General features: G+C 38.1%; 1 protein-coding gene across 4 annotated transcripts in view; it reads right to left on the bottom strand.

Moving 5' to 3' along the window:
• SMC5 (structural maintenance of chromosomes 5) overlaps positions 1-20,186 on the bottom strand; it is a 56,700-nt gene that overhangs the window by 22,721 nt on the left and 13,793 nt on the right. For 3 of the 4 annotated variants that reach the window (XM_040579156.1, XM_040579159.1, XM_040579160.1), the window contains 9 exons: positions 13,553-13,714; positions 9,451-9,522; positions 8,299-8,554; positions 6,999-7,186; positions 5,242-5,355; positions 4,040-4,134; positions 3,707-3,839; positions 1,643-1,816; positions 1,340-1,509 (listed from right to left, as the gene is read on the bottom strand). In XM_040579156.1, coding sequence (XP_040435090.1) covers positions 1,340-1,509; positions 1,643-1,816; positions 3,707-3,839; positions 4,040-4,134; positions 5,242-5,355; positions 6,999-7,186; positions 8,299-8,554; positions 9,451-9,522; positions 13,553-13,714 — 1,364 coding nt within the window. The remainder of the gene's footprint in view (positions 1-1,339; positions 1,510-1,642; positions 1,817-3,706; positions 3,840-4,039; positions 4,135-5,241; positions 5,356-6,998; positions 7,187-8,298; positions 8,555-9,450; positions 9,523-13,552; positions 13,715-20,186) is intronic. The other variant, XM_040579157.1, reaches the window with a different exon arrangement.

Here is a 20,186-nt window from a genome sequence, read left to right as displayed (position 1 = left end):
GAACAGGATGACCAAACAGGTTGTGCAATCTCCACAGACTTTCAAGATGCAGTGGGATACTGTCCTGAAAACCTGGTTTGAATTCAGTGTTGACCTTGCTTTGAGAAAAAGCTTGGACTACAGACTACATGAAGTCCCTTTCCACCTAAGTCATTCTAGTAATTTTACATTATTTTCAAAATTTTATCTAGATACTCCTATCAATTACAAATGTGAATACTTGAAAATAGTTACACTCACTGCAAGGATTATGTGTAGAGACAGATATTTCAAAAAGACATCCACGTTACAGAAGAAAATTTCTAACATTCTCATCTGTAATTGTATCAGGATTCTTACCACTATTTAAAACTGGAAGAGTATAATTATTTTTTCGAAGGGAAGGATTTAATCAGTATTTCTTTAGTTAAAAGGTCCACCTCCTGCCTTCAAGCCATATTCTGTATTCTAGTAAAGCACCGTGACAATACACGTATCCCTAATAAGAAACCTGAAAGTAATAACTTGGCTTTGAGGCTAAGCTCACATCCACACTCTTGAAAAGCTGCTGCTTTTCACAGCAACCTGGACACCTGTGGCTATACAACAGTTGATTCTGGTCTAACTTACCCTGCAGACCTACTTTTCTTTTCTTTCCTTCCTCATCACCCCCCCTTCCCCCAACAACCTCTTTTCAGTTTAATGCATCGTAAATAACACAAGAGACATGCACATAAGCACCAGCAGTAACTTTCAGAAAATAAGTATTACGGTGGTATAAGAACACATAGGAGTATTTGAGGGTACAAGGTTGGCTGGGACTGTTGCATGAGCGGAGAGGTGAAGCCTGGGGCAATCTTGTCTACGCTGCTTTCTGGGAATGTGAGCTTAAATGAAGTACCTCTTAAACCATGCCCAGGTTCTCCCTTATGACAAAGCAGTAACATAAGAACTAACTGCAGGAAGCCTGCAATACCAGAAGATACATTAAGACAAGTACTGAGGACAATCAGGATCCAATTGGATCCTTGACATACTTACTTAGTACCATATGTATGTATGTCAGAGTATTATCTAGGTATGTGCTACCGAGGCCAGGACTATGGTAGTATTTGAGTAAACAAGTGCAATGATCTCTCACTACAATTTTATTAGAGGAAACATTGTATTTCGAACACTAACACTATTACATGGTTTCTCAAATACTGTACTCCAACACTTGCTTTGGGTATCCCCTGTATCTGACGCTCAATTACTGGTTACTTTGTAAGGATGAAAGCACACTGCAGTAAGAGGAAGCCAAAATACCTTTGCTATTAAAATGGTTTGTGTTTCATAGATAATATAGCTTGTTTCCTACCTATCATACTTCACAGCAATTTTTGATTCCAACTGTCTCCTCCTGCTTCCTCTTTCTAAAAGCTCTTTCTTCTGTTGCCTGAGCTGATTATCTCTGCATTCCAGATGTTTTTTTCTCTCAGACAATGCAGTCAAACGCACATCCAGTGTCTGTGATGTGTTAATGATGTCCTGAAATAGAACACATACCACTAGCATTTTTAGTACAAACATACCATACTAACACACACAAACAGGCTATGCTCATTGCATGATAAAATGGGTAGTAGTTCACATCATATACAGCACAGAAATAAATTCCTACCTGTTGCTGCTTTTCCAGCTGCCTTCTTTCTTCTGTATCCACTGAATTATTGAGAAACTGTGCCACCTTCAGAGATGTGTTAGTAGAGAGGGTTAGGTTTGTATAAGCAGATACTTTAACCACGTATTTTTCTTCTGCTGTGTACATTTGCCGAAGTTTGGTTTCTTGTATGATCTAAAAAAACCACAGAAGTATTAATCTGACAAATGCGTTACATATGGCAATGCTTTTCAGAACAAGGAATAAACTACCCAAAATCCACGGTAAAGAACTTCAGCTTACACAAGACACCGACTTGTTAATAAGCCATTGCAAAAAGATGATGCTAAGTTTAATTCATCATTATGTTTCTAATTCACACAGGTCAGCAAAGAACTGTTAAGATACTGTCAAGCATAGTATGTTACCATAAACAATTGAACATGTTCTGATTATTCTGGTATTACAGATAGACACTGGAAAAACCTGTTAATATTTGTACTGCATCATGAACAAGGACTGTATTTACTGTAGATGAATAACATGCAAATGTACTGTGTACCAAAGAAGCAAAAGTAAATTAATAGATGAAGCCATAAGGTGAGCTGTAATGCATGAATTTCACTGAAGAAAATGTATCTGTAGGAGAGAGAATTAGAAAAAGTATAAAAATACTATTTTTTAATGACTCATGTCAAAAAGCCTGCATAGGATAACATAAATCTGACTAAATATTTTTTCCAGTTTATTTAGATGGTACCAGCTTATTCTGTCGATTTGGTTCCTAGACACTGTAAACTGTTTGCTTTACAGCTCAGACTGTGGTTGACGACCTTTCCAGTTCTAGTCCTTTCTCTACATGCTCAGCTCTATGAAATAGGTCCCTTTTTAAACTAAAGCTTTCTCTGGCATGCATGAAACAAAATGTTGCAAAGAATTTCTCAATCAAAAATAATAAAACCAAAGAAAAAACTTTACATAACTGAACTGAGAAAATGCCACGTGCAATACATTCAGAATAGTAGCTCATCTTTGCCCCTAGACCAGTGATTTTTCACTTGTTGCCCACTGAGCTCTGTAAAGGAGGTACTATCTACAGAATAAATCTGACTGGTTTACAAGACGTAAAGACCTATTTTATAGGTAATCTGCTTCATCAAGTGATAAACACAAAGTGGTGGAAGAGCTGCAGTTTAAAGATGAAAATGCCTAGAAAAAAAATTAAGAGAAGAGCTTTTCATCTAGGACTCCCTCCACTTCTCCCTTCCTTGTCCTCATTCTTGGAGCCTCAGAAATAAAGAAGGTAAGAGGGAGCGCAACAGCTATCCCAACAAAACAGGAACTGTCCTGTAAAAGCATCTCTTACTGTTCTCAGAGAGCCCAAAGTAGTCTTCCGAATTCAGAGTTCACTCTCTGTACAAGATAGACAGCAGATGTTCAGCACAGACAGAGAAGTGAACAAGGCCTTAAACTGAAAATAGTCATGTGTGTTACCCATTATAATCCAGCAATGATAAGCTTGCAAGAACCCATGAAAGACTAAGACAGAGAGATTAGTCCTAGTGGGAGCTCCTAGCCTATTTCAAGGAATTTAAAAAGTTCCTATGCTATTTATCACAGAAATTCTGACTGAAGCTATACAACTGTATTTTCCAGAAACTGAACACCTTAGTGCATTAAAAAAACCAAAAACCCAAACCCAAGAAAAACACCAAAACAAACCAGCCTCTAATTTTTCCTTTAACATGACAGGTAAGCATTGTCACATACTATTAACTTTGTCTGAAATTTTGCCCAGAATATCTCAAGCACTTAAAGTTACTGTATTAAAAAAACTTCAAATAACTGACTTGGAACAGTATGAAGACGAAAGATATATTTAACTTCCTGGGGAGTACTGCATTAGATTGAGCGGATTTGTTAAAATGTCTTGCAATATGTTTGTGTACAATGAACTGTTCTCACTTCTGAAGGCCAAATAAAAGGCTAAAGCAGTTTTGCGCTTTCTTCACATTAACTTGCCAAAAAAATTCCAAAATAGGACTCCAGACCACAGGTGTGTTTGTACTGTTTAGGACATCTCACCCTTTCAGTTAGCCTTCTGGTCTTCTCTGTTCCCACAGGGACATCATGAACATGGTACTGGGAGCAAAGATAACTCATTACAGGACGAGGAGCATCAAATAACTCTCGTAAATATGAGAAAAATCCGTATTTGCTGAAGAGGAGAAAAAAGCATGCATTAGAAATAAAATTTGGCAGGTAAGCAAGCTGAAGTTACTGATGGGTCAGAAAGAAGCTGATAACCTAGAACTGAACTGGTGAAAATCTGATTTGCATAGAAAATTCTAATATATAGCAACACCACTAGAACACTGTATTTAAAACCATTCCCCACTGATATCATTTGATACATACTGCAATTCTTCAATAGGTCTTGAAGGTAAGCTTTCAGCACATGATTCATGAGGCGCGCATACAGCATTCACTCTTAGTTTCCGATGATCACGCATCTAAGTATAGATTGCATTAGTTTATTTTGTAAAAAAGAGCAGAAAAATTCACTACATGAAAATAAAGTATTCATTCTTGACTCAAAGAACTAGAATTATTTTAAACTGACAACCTCTGAAAACCCGGAAAAGTCCACTCAGACATGACCAAGTTCTCTAAAAGCCAAGCTCAGTTAATGACCCTCGGAAAATACTAAGCATTAGAGAAAACAAAAGCAAGAAAGTCCAGAGCCAAGAGCTCAATCTAAACAGGTAAGCTTGATGTAATAAGGAAACCGCCTCTTTCAGGCTGTATGGCCATTCTGCACAGATAACAGTAGGCCACTGGCTACAGAGGCTCCGAGAAGTCTGATCCTAGCAGGGCAGAAAAGATGGGAGGATACAAATGAAAGACCAGTTACCTGGTTAAAGAGCCTTGCACTGGTTTCCACAACCATGAAGGCAAGACAATACCCCAGAACCTTAAATATCACCACTACTGTTCACACATTAAAAAAAAATAATAAAAATCACTAGCTTCTGTGAAGGGCAGATAGGTCTTAAAAATTGCAGGACAGTTTGTTATTAATCACACTATTCTGTGGACAGGAAGCATTATGATAGTTAATGCTGTATCCTGTGGCTTTTCTCTCCTGCATCATCTGTCTGGCTCTCAAAGGGAACAATCTCCTTTTCGCTCCAGGGAACAGCAGTATTAAGAAAATGTAAGCCTGATTTGATGCCTGGACCATTGTATTGTCACAAAAGATGCTCTCTTGCCTCTTTAGTGAGGAGGCATTGGAAAAGCTTGGTACTACATTTGTAGCTTTCTGCTTTTGTCATTTTCTTGTACGCAGTATTTTCTCCTCAGTGATTACTGCCTTGTCAAGGAAAACAAGTTATTTCTAAAAAGAAACATTTTCCTAGTATTCCTGCATCCCTCCAGCTGGTCTAGGCTTTGAAAAAAAAAACATACCTTACTCCAGAAGAAAACTTTTGAATACTTTGTATTAGCTGTTGTGCTGATCTTGCCAATCAAAACTTAATAAATACGGACTTAGGTAGACTCCAAAGTTGAGGGATCCTACATCACTATTAAATCAGTTTTAAAAACTGGTGCCTACTTGCCTCCACAAGAAATGCTTCCATATCTTCTTGACTCTCAAAAACAAAAGCACTCATGTCACTGGACGAAATGTGATTTTCAACATATTTAGCATGTCTGTTGTCTTTCATACTGATCTGATAAAAGAAAGGTAATAAAAAAAGTGATTTAATACCATTGGACTTAGCACTGCCTCACCACACATACCCCCCAAAAAATATTTTAAGCAGTCAGGTGATATCCATGCCTACATTTAATGACAATAAAGACAATGTTTAAACATCTTTAAAGACATATTCCCTGTCTTTTTGCAACCAGTTCTCTTGGGAGGAAACCTACAGTAACTCATCGGTCATTGTGTTCAGTTTTTAGCCATCCATACGCTTTCTCAGCACTCCCAGAGCTATCAGTGTCTCCACCACACCACCTCCCCCTCTTCTGCTCCACCCTAACCTTGCAACTGCAGCCAACACCATCTCACATCTAGTGGCTCTGCTCCAGTACCTGTAAAGATACCTCACTGTTTAGAAACAATTAACCTGAAGAATCAAAACCAGAAAATGCCACACTCCATAATATTCATATACAGTTCCCTTTGATTTGGACACAGTGAACACTACCAAATACAGAATTGTGAAGCTGTAGAGAGACAGAGATTCACAGATTGAATGAATGTTCTTTGAATTCTTAATAAAAAAATATATAATCCACGTTTCAGATGGATGAAGCTCTTATCTGAATGAAACGTTAATATTAGAATTCTTCAGTAACTCTCACTAGTAATTAAGACATTGTGTCACTGTATGTGACATACAAAGGCAAAATTACACAGAACTACACATCCTCTGGTTAGCCAAATGCTGGGTATGCTTACTACCAATTTGACCGCTAGAATTTTGAGGTACATGAGACTAGCTTACATTATATCAAAGAAAACACATTCAGACATTAAAGGATGTTACAGAGGTCAATGAGGCCTCAAAGTAAAAGCAAAGGCATTCTATCAAGGCATTTGTAAAGTTAACTTGGTGTGGTCTTCAGGAAGACATGAAAAATACTTGGCATTTTATACTAAACAAAAGTAATTTTAAACAGTTGTAGCAGTGTACGAAGCCTAAGAATTGGTAAAAAATTGGTAAAAGTATTCAACTAACTTAAATTATAGCAACATACTATGAAAACAAGTTTGCAATTCTGAAGAGGAGGAATGGACTGGAGTTCTTAATCCTCTTCACATTTCATGGAGCACATATTACAAGAGGCTGGGATAATGGTGGAATGCACTAGAAAACCAACAGCCTCTTCAAAAATTAAGCACTGTTATTCCTAGCTAGTACAGTGTCTGTCACACCAAAACACAATACAAAACTATGGATAATTTAGGTATTTCTGTGTCTGCAGCTGGCTGTGCAAAGCAAACCACAAGAACACCTGGGAATCACAGTGACATTAACTGTTGCTGAGCAGGTTGTGCTCTGAGAGGAGGTATTCAATTGTAACTACCACTGCTTTTTTAAGCAGCAAATAAGAACTACTGAAGTCTAAATAACTGGATGTACCTTAGAGGAAACCTACAATGGACACCTTAATAAAGGACTGCTCCTTGAGGAGCACCTCATCTTACTCAGTGTTAAGTATTACTACATTGCCTACAGAATTAAAATTACAAAAAGTTCACCATGCTAATGTATCCTGCACGTAATTGGCAGCTCATTTAACAATGTGTTTTGAAAGTCTGAAAGTCAAAGTCTTGCAAGGCATAAATAAACTAAATATTAACTGGTTGGAGTGATATACAAGTAAGTCTTCTTACTTCAAGCATCATGGGTTCACAAACTTTTTTTTTAAACTTGTCTTTGTTCTTTCTTAGCCATACAAGAGCAGTGTGTGTGTCTTTGAATCTCCCTTTCAGATGCTCTTCCTTCATGTTCATTACATTATTGAGTTGTTCCAGGTTATCGTTTATTCCTGTAATTTAAGGCATTTCTTAGTGAGTCCATAGCAAATACACATTATAACTAGCATCTTCCAATACTTACTATGCTACTCTAGCAACAAGGTTGTTAGGAGATAAGAATTAAGAGTTTCTCTTCCCACAATCAAGATGTTAAGATTTCTTTCGAATAAGCAGCAACTATTAAAGCTTAAATCTAAAATAAAATGAAAACTTACCCCACAGGTAACAAAATGCAGCATCACAGTAAACCCACAGGATTTTAGTCCTAAAAGTATCTCTTCAAAACTTGCAATACCTTTGTATTTTAAACAAAAAATGCCCCAAAAGGAAAGAGGTAGTGGGACTAGCAACACAAAATCTCCAAGTGTTAGCGCATGCTTGCAAACAAAATGTGTGACAACAGACTGAGTGCGAAAGCATTTGGTATTCAGGAAAAACAGAAAACAATTACTTCCTGTGCTTCGCAAGGTAAAATACAGTGTCTCCTTCCTTAGGTCACTTGGTCTCTCTCTACCTCAGTTTCTTCTTGGATTCTATGACAGTTAAGTGCCAAAGACATAGGTATGTGCAAATGTACTACACTCACTGAAGAATATACATAACACCCACTACCCACCAAGCTATAATTTTTGAATTTTGTTTCTTAGAAGTAATCGCAAATCCTAGGCTAGTATAAAGGAAATTATAGTAATTAAGATTAGCTCAAGTTAATCTAAAAAGGACAAAACCAGCACCACCACTACACCTTCAAAGCAAACTGGTTTTTGCTTCAGGTTTGGGGTTTTTTTTTGTATCCTGCTAACAGTACATACTATCATTTAATAACATGAAAAAAATGAAACTGGCAAAGCAGTCTCCTTACCCAGAGATCAGAAGAAACTTATTTTTTGATTAGTTTTAAGGTCAATTGCTACTTCTTAATCCTCCTGTTCTTTTCATTTTGAAAGTAGTTTGTTACTTTTAATAAAACTGGTAACAGACAAGAGGACTGCTATACATGTAATACAACTATGAGACTTGAGGTAAACACCTCAAATTATTTCACTACAGCACTGTAACAAGCAATGGTGCACAGACAAAGAAAAAAATAATTAAAAGTCAAACAAAACCTCAAATAACTTACTTTTCTTTTCTTTCTCTTGGTTCATTTTCTCTGCTGTTAGATCACTGATATCACTATCAATATTTGCCTTTTCTTCTTGCAATTCCTTCAACTTATTATTAACAGCATCAATTTGTGGCTGAAGATTCTCACAGACTGCCATTGCATTGAGCTCATTCTTCCAGTCCTCTATCATTTTGCGAGTGTTGTGTATTTTCCTTTGTCTGTCCATTTCCTCATCTTTTTTCATTCTCAATGCTTGATTAATTTCTTCAATCTAAGAATTTTGATTATTTCCAACATTAAAGGAGTTTGGTATACAAAACCGATGACAAGTAGGATATCTGTGCAACTGGTATTAAATGTTGATGTAACCACACACTAAAATCCTTAGATTCTGTTATAGTTCCAATAACCCTACAACATTTGAAGAACTGACAAGATTTTGTTAATATTTAGGAACATTTAAGTAAAAATACAATCAAACCTTCAAGACAATTTTTAAAGTTCCTTTATTTTTACAAAAGCAGAAGCTTAAAATCTTCAACACATTTGAAAGTTAGTCTAAGATTGCATAAAACCTATAGCACAAACACAATGTGCAACATTGACTCTGCACCCTTATATTTAATTTATACATTTAACCAAGTGATTACATTAAGTTCTGTAACTGTTTTACAACAGATCTTTTCGTTTTCTTATTAAAAATGATGTATATATACACTTAAGAGAAGCAGAAGCAACAACCCTAGCCTCTTGCATAGAATATTTGAGGGCATTTTTAACACTGAGATCACATTACTGTGCTACAGAGGCTGTAGCTTTTCAAGATATATAGTACATATACACACACATACTGTCCATTCCTAAGTTTGCTATCAAGGTAACTGATTTTATGTAGCGTACACCTGTCCCTTCGTAATACCCGTTTGACTATAGGTTTTAGAGATTCATTGTGTATTGGAGGGAGTGAAGTGTGGAAGCACTTGCAGCCTGCTCAGAGAAATTTTCCTCTCTGCTAACAGAAGAGAGGGCATAAAAGCCCTGTACCTGTGTATCACTGCAGAATTGAAAAAGCAGCATTCCACCCAAAAGCAGCATATGCTATAGCTAGTACTGAATTAATACATTAGCAAAGAAACACCAAAATAAGTCACAAATATCCAGTCTTACTTGCTTATCTTTTATCTCCAATGCATCTTGCTTCTGTTTACATTTTTGAGAAATGTCCTTGATTTCAGCAGCCTGCATACAGTAAGATATTTAGACAGTCATAAATTCAGTTAATTTATAAAAAGCAGTCATATTTTAAAGAACACTTTACATGCATAACTAAGCAAATATAAGCAATATTTCATTGCTGACAAAGTCATACTCACCAGTTTCTTATTATTCTTACTTATATCTGTAATGGCCTATAAACTGTTCACAGCCATTCAGCTACAGATCTGCAATTCAATCACGACAAAAGATGTCTCCTAACTTCATCTGAAATGAAAGTAACTCCATCCTCCATTTCAATAAAATGTTATATTCAGATTCTTACAATTATAAAATGTTCTTGCCTCTTTTTCCTAACAACCTTACCAAGGAAAGCTTACACTTAGAGCAAGAAAGACTTAAGTTCCTAGGCACAGAACAGCCAAAACAGAATTTGTCAAAGTCATCCTGCCTCTGAAGTGCATCATGCTAAAACTATAGCCTACACAGCTCAGCCTGAAAACTTGTTGGCTTGTATGCAGGCACACGTCTCTACTCTTTCTCTGTTATTCTCAGCTTCTATGGAGTTGTAGAATATAGGTTCGAACAGATTTCTGGGCATCACCCAGTCTCATCCCTTGCTCAAAGCAGATCTTACTAGGTTGGGTTGCTTGGGCACTTGTATAGCTGAGTCCTGAACACAGTACTATGCTTTCTCCACAAACTTACTTCCTCCCTCCCTGAACCCTCAAGGCTGAAAACTGCAAGCAGAATACGAACACTGCAGAAGGATGGAAGGACTGTAAATAAATTCCAGTGCAGACACAGAAACAAACACCCACTACACTCGCTGGAAGAAATGTCTTCCTACAAACTGAATCACACTGAAAATGCTAAGATGCATCAAGAATGGAGAAAAGACTATGCACAATCTACTCTCTCTCACAACATTGAAAGACGTACAAAAATTTCTGACTCTACACCTGTTTACATGAAGGCAATGTGGAACAATACATCTTGGTCTCGCAGTTGACTGCTGTACAGTACTGACTCTGTGATGCTCTCTCCAAAGATCTGGGTAGGCATTCTGAAGAGGAAGCTCTCTCCTAGGAAACTGATGCTGTATGTTCAGAAAACAACTTTGAGGGCTCTCAAAAGCAGGGCACTAGCAAGGAACTGAAATTAAATTTTTCAATTATCATTATATTTGCAGTTATTTTCTATTTATATATACCTACCTTACAGGATACGTAAACAATTACAATTGTCTTCATGGTACAACTACAACAAACTGCTTTGTACTGTTAAATATTGCTAAAAAAATTGCACTGCATAATCCACTCTGTTCAAATGTCTTTGAAAAGCCTAAAGTGGAGACTATTCTAGGCTTCTGCCTCACTATTTCAACAACCTCTTCCTTCAAAATAGGCCAATTTCTTTTTTTCAGAATATACATGTCCTACACACCCAATGCACAAAATTTTACTAGGAGTTCTTAGTCTGACCAAATCCTTAAAAGGTTTTAACACAGGGAGAGAGAAAAGAGAAATAGTTGTGCAGTGCCTCAATACATTAATCTCTTCCCAGATTTAGTTCTGCCTTTACTTTCAGTCCAGCTCCTTCCAGGCAAAACCTGTAACACCACGTCTAGCTTTTTGCCAGCAAACTGCAAACAAGATCTAATGAAGGAGGTGGTTTATCTCTGTTCTCACAAATATATCCTCAAGCCAAGCGCAAGATCTCAAGAAGCAGTCAGGATTACAGTTATTTGATAATGAATATAAGCCTGGACCAAAGGGCCTGAAGACAATTATGTTCCCTACAGGTCTGTGTGCCCGAAACAGAAAGGACTTAAAATGCTAAACTGCTTTCCCTTAACACCAAATTGAAATCTGTCTTGAAAAAAACACAAATAACCAACCACCACAACTTCTGGGTCAAAAAAAAAGTTACACTGTTTTTATAATAAAAGTCAGTCATTAATCAACCCTGCTGGCTTAAGCAAAATCATCTGTGAAATGCTCACCCCGTTCTGGCATCTACAAAGATAAAATTCCAAGTTACAATAATTTCAAGCAGTATTTACCAAAAAGTGAACAATTAATGAAGTAGCAATTTACAGAATTTTAAGGTAGGGTACTTAAAAGCCTTGAGGTTTTGCATTTGGTCAAAACTATCTCCTGACAGTGTGAGCAGCATTGATTCTCCTTTAAAAGAACTACATTTTCACAGCCCAACTAAGAAGATCTGTGGGAGGTAAATGGATTTCAGTACTCAAAAAAGTTACTGTCACAAAAGTTCAAAAAAATAGCAATACATATCCAATATCTTGTTAACTTGCCCGATGTCACACAAATTGTTCATGCCATAACCAGGTATATAACATATTCCCTTAAATCTTTTTCCATGAGCATGCTCCCTGCAAGTTAAAACTAAAATGCTCACTTTTTCCCCCCCCAGGTTTCTCACACAGAGGACACTCATACCCATCAGAGGATAGCTTTTATATGAATACAGCCCAATACTTCTAAAAACTGTGGTAGCAATGGTTTAGTAGAGTTCTTCACTGTTTCAAAAAAATTTTAAGTATAACATTAAAGTGAGTATATATGAGTAAAACCTATCAGGACAATACCAAACAGTGAAAACAAAGCTTCACACTTCACAAGCATGAAGGCCCTTACTGCATTATGAAAATTCATTTCAAGATTCCAGCTGTTAACTTCCCTCTAAGTACACTTACTCTTAAAACACCAACAAAAACCCATTAAAAAACCACGACCCACACACAAAAAAAACCACTCAACCACACCAAAAAAACCCCACTTCAATAAAACCGCAACATTTTTACACATTTTGTTATTTTGAATCACAACATGGTAAACTCTTGCAATACTGTGGAGCACAAAATTCAAAGGATACGGTTAAAGGGCTTTCTTAATAATATACATGATAAGAATAAGAATAATGCACTTGGGTAAGTAGTATTGCCAGGTACAGGTTACATCACAACAAAAGCAGAAGTGGTGTGAACAACAATTTGTTTTTGTTCGTCTGGTCTTTCTGGTTTGCTTTTGGTTTTTGCTTTTTTCACTGAGATGCTGTTCATTTTGTTTAGAGAGAAGGGTGTGTCATTTGTTTTTTTTAAGAAAGCACATGGACTGTGGATCAGCTCACAGTGCACTAAGTACCACTGAAGTTTCAGACCCTGATTCTACAAAATGCTTCATGACAGCAGTCGTCTACAGGTGTCACATGTGTCTCCACACCAAGGTCTTTTGACCTGATCAGGTATCTTCAAACAGAATTCACTGCAGCCAACGTTCTCATGTTATCATTTAACTTGGGTTACCCATTAAGAATGTGTGGAGCCTATGCATACAATGACTTCTGCAGCCTGAACAGTACGTGATAGTTAAAATCCTGCAGATAATTACAGTAATTTCCTATTTGTCATACAGAAATGGTAATTTTCCATATCCCAGAGAGCAGCTATTCAAGAAACAGATAGTAAGCTGTAAGGAATATGTAGGTTTTCCATTAAATTCTCTTATGCATAAAAAGTCACAACTGATGGAAGATTACTGTCTAATAAAAAATATATCTTCTTTATGGAATTAGGTTAAATATTAGAAAAACACTTTTACGTCAGAAAAGCTGTAATTTAGCTTACATTAACAACCCAAACTGGCTACATTTTAAGAAGATAAACAGAGCATCTACAAATCCCACCTACAGAATAGATGAAAAAAGGCAACAAATTCAATGTAAGTATTTAACTTAGGGAAACTGTAATACTACATCCCTGTAGATTCTATGAGAACATTGTAAAATTTGTATGCTCCTATAATAGCAAGAGAGTGGACTTTCAGAGTTGCTACTAAGAAATGTATGTCTTGAGCTTAATTGTTTTTAATAGAACAGAGACATGGAGAAGGCAGTGAGAACCCAGGGCACAAGTATTTCAGAAAAATGTTTTCTGAAACTCATTGTTATAGCACACTAGAAAGAAAAAGGAAAGTTGAACACAGAACTGAAATACTACATATATTAACTGAGAAATTAAAATACCTACCTTATCTCTGATTTTTATATCCAAACTCTTCAAATTCTCTTCAGTTTCTTGGATTTTTTTTGTCAGTGGGGACTGCACTTCTTTCAGATTCTGCACTTCTTCCTTAGCTTGGTCTCTGCTTTGTTTCACTTTCTCATGCTGCTGACGAACATTTTCGTATTCCTTGGAGGAGATGAAAGTAAAACAGAAGACTTTTGTATTCTATTCCAGTACTTTATACTGCTCTAACATTTTATTTAATTGCACGAGTTTTAGGAGAAAAATTTCATTCAGAAGCTATTATTAGAGCAACTAGTTAATTAATCCTCTTGTTACTAGTCACTATGACTAGGAGATGTGAGGATCACTCAGTTCCCAGTGAACAAGCACACATATTTAATGGTTCTTAAACGTGCAATTCACAGAGCAGAAGAAACAACCAACTTGTCTGCAATTACCTTGCCTCTAAATCCATCTGGGACCAGTGCAGAAAGTAATTCTTTAGCCCCTTCTGTCCATAGTTTGAGCACTACTTAGGCAGAAGTCCTCAAGCTGAGGAGCAAATAACCATAGAAAACTTCAGGGGAAAGAAAAGGAAGGAGCTGGACAGACAGTCAGAGCCAGTAACAAATACAACCCTGAAGAACACCATGGAAAGTGACAGAGTTGACCAGAACTCAGGGGAAGAAAAACTCCATCATACACCACAGATGCCACAGAAGTCACTATCGAGGAAGTTTAACTGGAGATGCACTCCTGAGAAGAAAGAGATGGGAAGAAGTGCGGTGACTAAGAACCTCCACTTCAAGAAGACAGGAAATTTGGGGAGAAAGTAGTTTAGGCAGAAAGTCATTACTAGTGATTTTTTTATTATGCTTTCTGGAGGGAAAAACTGGACAAAACAAAACAAAAAATCCAGAACAAAAGAACAAGACATACAGATCTAGGAGACTTCTTGCAACTGGCTGGATAATATTTTTTAAGTTTGTTATACTACACTTAACTCATGGTTGTCACTTTTCTTGTGCTCGTCTGTACATAACTAATAAAGTACGTTGTTGTGAGAAACTATGGACTAGGGTATTGTTTATTAAGATTTATGTTAAGCTCAATGTAAAGTTTAGGCAACAAAATATATGAAAACGCTTATGCAAACAGCTACCAGACACCGCTTGTGAAAGATAAGATAACCGCCAGATGTCCAGGAACCGACAGAAACAAGACAGACAACCCCACATAAGGATATACGAGTGAAGGGTCAATACCTCCACTACTTCATGAACACGGAGATAAAGATGTATAAAAAGGGACTGTTCGAACTGCTCAGCACGGCAGTTGGTGGAGCGCAGACTCCCCTGCCGTCCAGCGCTGTTTTTTGCTCATATTCTACTTGCTATAATTAATAAAATTTTAATTGGATTATGATCCGTTGTGGTCTCAATTTATAACAATTTCTGGTGCCGTGACTCGGATAAGGAACAGTGGGCTTTGGTCCTCCGGGGAGGCGCCCCGTGACATTTCGCGGCCCCGCGACCAACAGCTTACTCCAACCTTACCGATGAACCTAAATTCTAGAATAATGAGCAAAGGAGAAACCGGTAAAATCCCATAAAAATTCTGTGCACGGGAGTCCGGACGAAGACGCAGGACGCGTAAGTATATTGCGAATTTTTTTGCAAGGTTTGCCGTTCGGGCGGGATTGGGTTTCCTGGAATATAACGAGTGAGAGGTTCGATATACTGAACCAAGCGAGTGCGGACTCTTAAGTACTGCGTTTCCCATCTCCCGCGAGGGACTGGGCCAGGAACAAGGGGAGCGAGTGAGTGTATGTTTGTGGATATTCCAGAAGATGGGGGCGAAGGGCAGCAAGCCTTCGAATCCCATGGGAAGGGTACCCACTGTACCTAAGAATACCCCTCTGGCATATATCTTGGACAATTGGAGATATTTCCCTGGAACCCTAGGGAAAGATAAGCAGAAAGTGATAGAATATTGTACTAAGATATGGGGAGGGAAGAAGATTTCTAAAAATGTCTTTTGGCAGTCTATGGGTCAGAAGAAGATTGGGTAAGACAGCAATTAAACCTCTGGGTTAATAATAAAAAAACCCCTTAACCCGGAGGAGAGTCAATATGCGGAGGTGTGGCTAAAAAAAACGGGAGCTAGACTTTACCCGCTGAATGAAATAAAAAACTAAACAAAAGAAAAAGAAGGGAGAGTTAGACGAAACCCTTCTAACCCCCCCTCCTTACATTTCTCCTCCTACTCCTGCAGAGGTCCCCAGAGCGCCCACTCCCCCACCAGAGTCGGAACAAGGGTCTCCCCCTCTTCCTAAACGCGTAACTAGAAGTCAAAAAGGGGCAGCTCAAATATACCCCCTAAGAGAAATGCCCATGGGGGGACCTCAACCTGTGATCGGATATATTTCTGTGCCTCTAATTCGGCTGACCTACGAGATTTTAAAAGGACCGAGATGGGAAACTTAATTGAGGACCCACTCGGAGTGGCAGAAAGATTAGATCAATTTCTGGGACCAAACCTTTATACTTGGGATAAGATGCAATCTATCCTTTGTCAATTATTTACTACCGAGGAAACCCAGGGACCCCAAGCAGATATTAAATGGCCACTCCAAAGACCTAATTGGGATAATCAGGATCCGGTTCATAGAACTCATATGCAGGACCTGAGAACTATAGTAATTCAGGGGATTAGAGAAGCAGTACCCCGTGGCCAGAATATCAATAAAGCATTTAATGAGATGCAAAAAAAAAAAAAAGATGAGAGCCCCACTGAGTGGCTGGAACGACTGAGGAAAGCCCTTCAGCTGTACTCTGGGGTAAATCCAGACAACCATTTAGAGCAAGCGCTCCTCAAAACTCAGTTTGTGGCAAAATCATGGGAAAAACTTTAGCGGAACACTTCAGCAGAAGAGGACAGATAAGGGTAAAAGAAATAATTAAGCAAGAAAAGCAGATGGCCAGCAAGGGCATAAATTACCTTAGACTGATAAGAACACTGCAAATGAGCAAAAGGTGAAAAGTATACCATGAGGAAGACCTACAGCCTTCCTCCCATAGACCACTGCCCACATTCTAAAGACCCCGGCCCACAATTTTTGGAAGAATCTGCACAAGCGTGAAAGACTGATAAGCTAATTAGCATATGAAGAGAGGGTAGGCGGGTTCAGGTAATGAATATGTATAGGAGTTAATGGAATATTCATTGTTTCAAGCTTATTTGCTGCAGTGTTGCTTATTTTGGTTACCGGATTTATGGAATGTGGAATTTGACTTTGATAATTGTTACTGTGATTTTGGCTATATTTTTGATAATAATAGTGAGCTCTTGGTGTTGCTGTAGAAAGATACCTGTGTGTTGCATTTTGTAAGTAGTAATTCTGTAAGTGATAAGTGTGTTCTGTGAGTGTAAGCTGGGAAAAATGGGAGGAAAGCAGAGTGGTGGGATTTAAAAGAAAAATCCGCTAGGGTGTGTTTTGAGTCATTGGAAGGATATTGGAGGATCTGCTGGTGGAAATGTGAATAGGAAAACATTGATAAAATATTGTAATCAATGGTGGCCGCTTTATAAGCTGGAATGTGGAGAAAAGTGGCCTTTTAATTAATAATTACAAGGTTATTAATAATTGTTATACTCATTTATGCTGGAAATGTGAGAACATTTCTGTATTCAGTATATTACAAATGTTGGTATGTGGTTATTGTCTTGAACATCCGAGGGGTGAATGTAAACCTCTGTATGTTTTAAAGTGTATATGGTGTAAAGAATTATTATATGTATGGTGGCGACAAGAAATTGAATGCCCTGACTGTAAGGTTTGGACGCCTTGGGATAAGAGAGAGAGCTGTAAGTGAAATCAGAGTCTCTGTGGCTGGGATAGCGATTGAGATAATAGTAAGAAAGGTCACTGGAAGGAAATGGGGGGGGGGGGGCAGCTGGGGGAAGCGTGAATAAGAGAACTTTGGCTAAGTACTGCAATCAGTGGTGGCCCCTGTATAAGTTAGGGGACAGAGAAAATGGCCCTTAAACGGCACACTGAATTATAATGTTTTGCTAAAATTAATGTTATTTTTAAGGCGAGAGGAAAAATGGGATGAAGTAATGTATGCTGGTATGTTTTTCACTCTGAGGAATCACCCAGAGTGGCAAAAGAGTGTGGTATTAACCTAGCTCCACAAGATCCCTTAATACTAGCAATGGAAAAGGATCAGAGGGGAGGTTGTGGTTCCTTCTATGGAGCAACCAGAATGAAACACGTTGTAAGATAAAAAAACTTGTGCTAATGTATGTAAGATCTGAAGCCGGGGGGTGGTGGGGGTGGAGAGTCAAAAAACAAAAACAAAAACCAAACAAAACAAAAAAAACCCTGTGAAAGTGTTAAAGTATTGGGTTGAGTTTGTATGGGGTGAGTTTGTACAAAGCCCCGTATCCCCTCGAAGGTGCGGCTGAGTCACGCTGAATGCATGGCAGGGTGTTTGCTGTTTGTCTGCGAAGGCTGATATGTAATAACACAGACTTAAAGCAACAAGTAGCAGATTTGCATTCAGGGTAAGAAAGAGTTAAAATAGAAGTGCTGCTGCAGAGGCAGGCTTGTGTGACCTGCAGAGCAGGAAGAGCATCTCCTGCCCTGAATCCTGATGGTGAGGAGGAGGGGGTTGCTGTTGCTGACGATTAAGCAGAAGGACCTGACAATGTCACCCCAATTGCTGCAGCATTTGCAGCACAACAGGACCGGTAACGGCCCCTTTAGGGCAGGCAGCGGGTCTGAGGAGAGTAAAGGTGAATCTCTGATGGGGAAATTTAGATGTTTGAAAGTTAGTTGTGAATAGGACTGGATAAAGGTTCGAGTTGATTTTTACTAAGGTAATCGTGATGTAGAAAAGTTGGTGAATACAAAACCAACTTATTTGGTGTTAAACTTCAGTGAAAAGAATTTGTTACAGTTGTGGGAGCTGCTGGCCGCCAGGAAAATAACCTGAAACCTTTAAAGTACAAACTAAGAAAACAAATAAGAATGCCAAATTCACCAAAATCTTTGTTGGGAAGAGATTTATTAGAACATCTAGACGTTTAAAGAAGGGGAAATGAAAGTTAAAAATGATCAATTAACTAAAATGTTGAGCTTATCTTTAATTCAACAGAAAAGTGGAAGAGAGGACCTCCCTGAAGTAAAAGAAATCTTTAACCAGGTATATCTGAAAGTAAATTCCAGGTAAGGAAAAAATGCTTTACCTGTTACAGTAGAAATGATAAACGGGAGGCCTGCCTAGTTCAGGTAAAACAATATCCCTTAGTCAGCAAGGCTGTGGGGAATATTGCATAAAAACTAAAATAAAATACACTCTGTAGTAGTTCTACTAATGTAAATCTGTGTTTTACCATGACAGTGACTTGTTATGGGATGTGCAGATGAAACTCTGCATTGACAACAAAGTACAAGGAATAAGGTTGGTCAAGTGCCTCCTACCATAGTCAAGGGCAAGACTGGGTTGGCCTCTGTGTTTGCCACCAAGAAGGATCTTGAGCTCTGCTGCTGGCTGCAACCCAGTAGGCGTTGAGCGGTGGGAACATATGCCATGCCAGACCTTGATGTGAGGAATGGCCCCCTCTGTTATAAGAGGGTCGTCCAGGAAGGAAGAACATAAGATGGCCCATTAAGGCACTGATTTGGAAACTGGAAACCGCCCGGCCGACCATGAAGCCATACAAGTAGCAGAGGAGGTAGGAAAGGAGGAATTATCCTTAATACCAGACGGTAAAATCCAAACTGTAAGTACAGATCAGGAGCCCAATTATTCTAAAGAAAACTTAAAGGTCATTCAGGACATGAATGATAAAATAAGTAAGTGGACTTATTTGAGGGATGGTCGTATAGTGGTACCATCCAATTTAATATGGACCACAGCCGTAATAGAACATAATAAGATGCATTGGGGAGCTGATAATTCATATAAAAGTCTAAATCAGAAATTGACAGGGCAGAACTTGTATACTGTAATAAAACAGGTGACTCAGCGATGTGAAATGTGTTTGAAAATTAGCCAGGGCAACAATGGCAAGTTGATTTTTCCAGACTCCCAAGAATTGAGGGGGTACCAATATTTATTAAATGAATGGACACCCCAACGTATCATACAGTATTATAAACTTGCAACTTGGAATCCTAATGAACTTATTAACGGCGCTCGAGAACCTATCTACAATCTGAATCATACCATTCATCTACAGGCTGTCTTGGAAATTATTACTAATCAAACAGCTAAAGCTTTTGATGTTAAATGCAATTTATCAACACAGGATGGTTCTGGACTACCTGCTAGCCAAAGAAAGAGGTGTTTGTGGTAAAGTAAATGTTTCCAATTGTTGTTTGAAAATTGATGACAATGGTGAGGTAGTTAAACAAATCACATCAGAGATAGGGAAGTTAGCCCATGTTCCCCTCGAATATTGACTTGTTTTCCTGGCTTCTTGGGAGCCCCTGGGTAAAACGAATCCTATTTTATTTGTTATGTGGATTAGCCACCTTATTGTTTTTGCCATGTGCTGTTCCATGTTTTATAAGATTAATTCAACACGTTATAACTAACATGCAATTTGCTATTATGGTTTCACCCGATGGCGTTAAACAAATGCG

The sequence above is a fragment of the Falco naumanni genome, chromosome Z, assembly GCF_017639655.2.
Source record: "Falco naumanni isolate bFalNau1 chromosome Z, bFalNau1.pat, whole genome shotgun sequence".
Classification (NCBI taxonomy): Eukaryota; Metazoa; Chordata; class Aves; order Falconiformes; family Falconidae; genus Falco; species Falco naumanni.
The sequence above is the reverse complement of the archived record's forward strand: the minus strand, read 5'-3'. Positions and strand labels throughout refer to the sequence as shown.